Source organism: Quercus suber, unplaced genomic scaffold (genome assembly GCF_002906115.3).
Source record: "Quercus suber isolate HL8 unplaced genomic scaffold, Cork oak 2.0 scaffold_167, whole genome shotgun sequence".
NCBI lineage: Eukaryota > Viridiplantae > Streptophyta > Magnoliopsida > Fagales > Fagaceae > Quercus > Quercus suber.
In genome coordinates, this window is record NW_027071804.1 from 796,876 (window position 1) to 802,664 (window position 5,789).

The window sequence follows — 5,789 nt, forward strand, 5'->3', positions numbered from 1 at the left end:
AGTTCTCACATGTTAAGCGCACAGGAAACCGGCCAGCTCACATGCCAAGAATATTGACAAATATGTAACTTGAATAGAGGAAAATCCAGTTTTTGTTGAGTCCGCTTTGGCTCAAGATGTACTGTTTTTATCTTCTTCTTACTAAAGTTAATGTCTTTCTGTCAAAAAAAAAAAATCAATCAACATACAAAGAGGCATTTTTTTTTTAACTTTTAACAAGACAGCATTAGTTTTATTAAAGAGAGAGCTATTTACATTACATTTGCACACGATGATGTGCTTTATTTTTGCTATTCAGTAGTCGCCCTTTATCTCTAGCTACAATGCTAGAGCTACGAGTGACCCTATTACTGTAGGTACACATCCATACATGCATGCATGGCTAGCTCTCTAGTACCGGAACGAAAGCATTTCCATTTCACAGCGGCGGGGCTTCATGTTGCATTGATTTGGCAAGTTCTGAGCCATCTGCATCATCTTTTGGATTTCCTGCTGACCTTGCTCTTCTCTCATCAGCTCCCTCATCATCATGTTCAACCCATCACATCTGGAGGCTGTGGACTTCGCTTGGGATGTTGGTATTAGGGATGCTCATTTTGAATGTGATTCAAAGATGGTTGTAGATGCTGTGCTCGGTGTTAGCTGTCCTCAAGCATCCATCTATAACATCATTACAGGCATTGGTTGGTTAGAAGGTATAAGCATTCAGATCTTTCCAGTTCTCACATGTTAAGCGCACAGGAAACCGGCCAGCTCACATGCCAAGAATATTGACAAATATGTAACTTGGATAGAGGAAAATCAAATTTTTGTTGAGTCCACTTTGGCTCAAGATGTATTGTTTTTATCTTCTTCTTAATAAAGTTAATGCCTTCCTATCAAAAAATAAAAAAAACCAATAAACATACAAAGAGGCATTTTTTTTTTTTAAACTTTTAACAAGACAGCATTAGTTTTATTAAAGAGAGAGCAAATTACATTACATTTGCACACGATGATGTGCTTTATTTTTGCTATTCAGTAGTCGCCCTTTATCTCTAGCTACAATGCTAGAGCTACAAGTGACCCTATTACTGTAGGTACACATCCATCCATGCATGCATGGCTAGCTCTCTAGTACCGGAACGAAAGCATTTCCATTTCACAGCGGCGGGGCTTCATGTTGCATTGATTTGGCAAGTTCTGAGCCATCTGCATCATCTTTTGGATTTCTTGCTGACCTTGCCCTTCTCTCATCAGCTCCCTCATCATCATGTTCAACCCATCACATCGGCACCCTCTGTCCATCTGCTTCAGCTGACGGCAACACAGCTGAAATTGCTGGCTTTCGTCAGAAGTATTGCTGTCAAAACGCCCTGACTGACATTCATGCCTTAGGTGCATCTGGCAATGGTTGAGGAACTGCTGTTGCTGAAGCTGCTCGCTGCAACTGCTCGCCAGACTCGCAGCGGTAGGAAGTGGCGTGGGCAATGAGCAAAAGGGCTACAAGGAAAGCAGCGACGGCTGAGAGCTTGGCCATTGTTGAAGAATTGTGGTATGACATAGTAATGGGGTTTTGATGAAATGTTTTGGTGAGAAACTAAGGAGGAAGCGGTTGGTATTTGTAGAAGATGTTGGGCCGTGCATGTAAAGCACGTGTAAGGAGGGATGGTGAGGGCCGGTTTTGGCATAGGAGTATATACTTGGGTGGCTATATGCCATGGTGGCATGTGGGTGCATTCATGCTCCCACGTAAGGCTTTTCCATGCAAAGGCTGCCATGCATTACCATTACCGGAGTTTGTTTGGTTGTTTAAAGTGCTTCGGGTTAAGTGAGAAGCATTGTTTTGATTGCGGTAAGGTTGATTAAAATTTCTGAAAAAAAATACTGGATATATAAATTATTTTAAACTTTTTTTAGTAGTTGTTGGTAAGTAAAAAAACAATATTAGTGAGAGATCTAAATAAGAACTAATAAAAATTTGCCGCATCAATAATTTGTAAAAATATTATAAAATAGTTTGTGATAGGAGTATTACTCTTTAGGAAAATTATTATAAATTTCGTTCCAAAACTCGTTTCGGTTTATTCAGTAGCACGAAATATTTCGGCACCAGCCAATTTCAGTGTATCATTTCAAGATGTTTCGAGTTTTAAAATATATACATATACACACACATACATATATATATATATATATCCCACTTTTATCATTTTTTTTGCTGAATACTTTTATAATTTTTTTTGCACAAATTATACTAATTTCCGCAACATTTCATAGTTATTAATTTATTATAATAAAATAATAACTCATAGTATGATAACTGATAAAGAGATTGGATAGCGCTATGCCTACACAAAGTAGACTCTCTGTTCAATGTACTCTAGTAGGCAGCAGTATTAATAACCCATCAAACCATTCAAAAACCAAATAAAATAATAATTTTCAAATTCACTAAAAGATAATCATATCTTGGAAGTAGGAACCATTCAGAACTTTACCAAACCATAGCCATTATTCAAAAATAACATGAAGTCTCAGACTCTAAAGCACTTTGAAGGTTTGACGAAACGTGAAGACAAGCCAGTGAAACAATGCAGTGAAGAAAGAAACTAAAGCAAAAAAATAAAAGGGAAAAGCATAGATCAGGTATGTAGATGAAGGTTGTTGAAGACACTGCCATTGTTGTTCACTTGTTATTTTCCTTCTCTCTTCTTAATTTCTTTTTGGTTTGTAATTATTTTGTAGTGAACTTAAAGCTTTAGATCTTATCAAAATAGAAGCTTTAGATGTGCGAATGGATTTGTGAACATTTGATTTGAGATGTAAAGTGATGTAGTTGTAGAATAATTTTTTTTTTTTTTAAGGGAAAACTTGTACCAGCCGAAATTCCCATTTTGCCCAAAACTAGCCGAAATTGATCAAAACAGCCGAAACATCCCGAAACAAACCGAAATTTGACCTGAGGTGGAATGGACGGTACTAACATTCTAGATTGCATGCTAGCACGAAAAATTCTGGTCGTTCTGGCCGGAACGAAACAGAATTAATAACATTGGGAAAACATACTTAGTTCACCTCTCTGTTTTACCCAAATATTTATAAAAGGCTATAATTGGTACTAGCTTCTGAGCACGCGCGTGGGCGCATGCTCAGAGGCTCTTCTATTTTTTGGATAAAGATTAATAATTTGCATTTATTATAATTTAAGATTTTTACTTTTTCCAATCACAAAAAAAAAAAAAAAATAAAAAAAAAAAAAACCCTGAAGGTGTGATGAAGAAATTATTTCCCCTCATAAATGCATAAATCAATACCAAGAATTTTGGAAGATACATGTTTGCTCAACGAATAATTTTGAGTCTTAATTACATTTGCCAATCTCAATTCCAATCCCTGTAAAATGTGTCCCTAACATCAAATCCATTGACGTCATCAATTAGTTGCTAAAGTTTGGCTTAATTTTAAAAAATAACCATTGAAAAGCATTGTCAACAAAATTTTACAAAGAAAAAGAAACATGAGATTGATGAGAATGAAACTTGGCCTTCACAAATATAAGATAAATATAAAACTGACTAACAAACGTGGAGGTTAGTGATAATAAGGAGATCGTGAGTGAGAAAATGAAAAACAAAAATAAAAGCATGAGAAATTACATAGTAGTAACTGCATTTTAGTGAGAATGTTAAGATGATAAGGATTGATGAAAGTTATAGTACTGGTTTTATAGTAGGGAGTCTTTTTTTCTTAAGAGATTTGGAAAAATAAAAATGTAAGATTAGAGTAATGAAATTATTTTTAAAAATAAATTTGAAAAAAAAAGGGGATAGAAGAAACAAATACATCGTGATGAACTAAAAAAAAAATACGTTGGGCAAGTTTTGTAGATTGGAAGAGTCTTAAAATTAACAAAAGAGTGATCCTATTTTGTAGAGAGTTAATGAATAGAAGTAACTGTGGGGCCGAAAAATCGATTAGCCTTAGCCCACGCCGAGGATTCGTGAGTGGTCTGGGGATGAAAGCGCGAAGACCAACTCCCGAGGATCATATCCGAGGAGTGCCGGTCCTCGGGCATCCGAGACCTCGGGGGGGAACATGAGGGCCATCCCACCAGAGGACGCTTTAATATCCGAGAAGAGGGCCCAGTGCCACGTGTTGGCGACAGGGGAACGGCGAAGGAGCAAGTCTAAGGTGAACTGTCACCTATGCATTGAATGCGCTCACCTAACCCCCCTGGCCGCATTAATGGGGATGTAACCCCTTGGCAGGGCAACATCGATCATGGTGAGCCACTTGAGTACAGATAAGACTCTTGATGGGACGGAAGGTCAAGGAGGAGGTAGATGGATGATCAGCAGAAGGAAAGGAGAAGGATATAAGGAAGGCGAGCAAAGCAATAAAGGGGGGAGCTTGAGGGAAAGGGGCCTCCTCGGACAAGTGCCGAAAAGCTATCTTCAATTGTAAACTGGGCTCACTCCCCTTCAATGAAAAAGAAGTGATTTGTATCCCGTTGCTAGCCTGTTAGGTCCTAAAACTTCAACCCATTATCTAAAAATTTATTGTTGGGGAACCTTTACAAAATGAACCCCAACAATTGGCGCCGTCTGTGGGAAGGATTAATGCGCTGGCCGGCGCAACAGACGATTGTTCTAAGTAGTCATTTTAGGGAAGGTTGGCGGTGATGTAAAAAAAAAAGGGAAAGAACTACTAGACAAACATTGCAGAAAAATAAAAAGTCCAAAATAAAAGATCCAGCAGAAACGAAAATGAACTTTATGTTACTTTATTAAATTAAAGATGTACAATGTATAAACAGAGGCTCAAGTAGGCGTGTTTTAAAACTATTCCTACAAGCTAATTCTACAAACAGAGGCCCAGGTGGGCCTGTCCTAAAACTAGCTAGAGGGAATGGGGCTGAGGCCAGCATGCTCCAGTGCCACCAACAACTCCTTTCTCAGTGCGGTGGAGCTTGAACAAAGCGAGGAGCAGATGCAGGGGCACCGGGATGCCCTCCCTCATGATGTTCCCTTGATTTTCTCCAATCCTCACGAGCGTTGGCCGCTGGAGGTGGCGACACTCGGGTACCAGCCATGATGTGATCTTGCGCGTCTCCGCCGGCGGGGGTGCACTCCAGAGAGGAACGTTAGGTGCTTCAGCGACATCCTTACTGGCCACCACGCAGGGCATAATCAGGGTTACGCCTAAACTCTGCCGCGTCGGAAACATAGTGGGGGCTGCGGTCACAATGGCCCTTGGCCCGGATGTCCTCACACTCGCCCAAAGCCGTCCCTTGTCTTCCAACTCCGGTCACAATCCTGGCAGGGTTATTGAAGGGCTTTGGGAGCTGAAAATGCGTGTTTCTATTTGTGTTGGGAAGTTCATGGAGTATGGAGAAACCTTCCCCCCGAAAAGCCTTATATAAAGGATGAAGGCTGGTGGGAACTAATCCACACAAAATTCGAAAAGAGAATTATCAGCAGTGCTAATTACGAAGCTACCAAATTCCAAGGGGACCGTAGACCGCTGGATTTGTGTTAATTCACGAGGACATTAATGAAGGCGCGTCTCGCGCATCGAAACGTCAAGCGCGGAGCGCGAACAGCCAGGGATGCCTTGTAAATGAAAAAGATGGAGACTCGAGCTGGAGGGAAAGGGGCCTCCTCGAACAAGTGCCGAGTAGCTATCTTCAGTTGTAAACTGGGCTCACTCCCCTTCAATGAAAAAGAAATGATTTGTATCCCGTTGCTAGCCTGTTAGGGCTAAACCTTCAACCCACTCTCTAAAAATTTATTGTTGAGGAACCTTTC

At 40.0% G+C, this 5,789-nt stretch overlaps 1 protein-coding gene across 1 annotated transcript; it reads right to left on the reverse strand.

The window, feature by feature from the left end:
- Positions 1-1,113: 1,113 nt before the first annotated feature.
- LOC136066168 (2S sulfur-rich seed storage protein 1-like) lies at positions 1,114-1,519 on the reverse strand. Its single transcript, XM_065770044.1, has 2 exons — positions 1,373-1,519; positions 1,114-1,287 (listed from the first exon to the last, which is right to left on the reverse strand). The coding sequence occupies exons 1-2, from the start codon at positions 1,517-1,519 to the stop codon at positions 1,114-1,116; spliced, it is 321 nt and encodes a 106-aa protein (XP_065626116.1).
- Positions 1,520-5,789: the final 4,270 nt, after the last annotated feature.

Bases quoted from the DNA above. Each gene is read 5' to 3' on its own strand.
- LOC136066168 (XM_065770044.1), bottom strand. From the start codon at position 1,519: ATGGCCAAGCTCTCAGCCGTCGCTGCTTTCCTTGTAGCCCTTTTGCTC. The intron at 1,288-1,372 runs GCATGAATGTCA...CAGCTGAAGCAG, and splicing joins CATTGCCAGATGCACCTAAG to ATGGACAGAGGGTGCCGATG.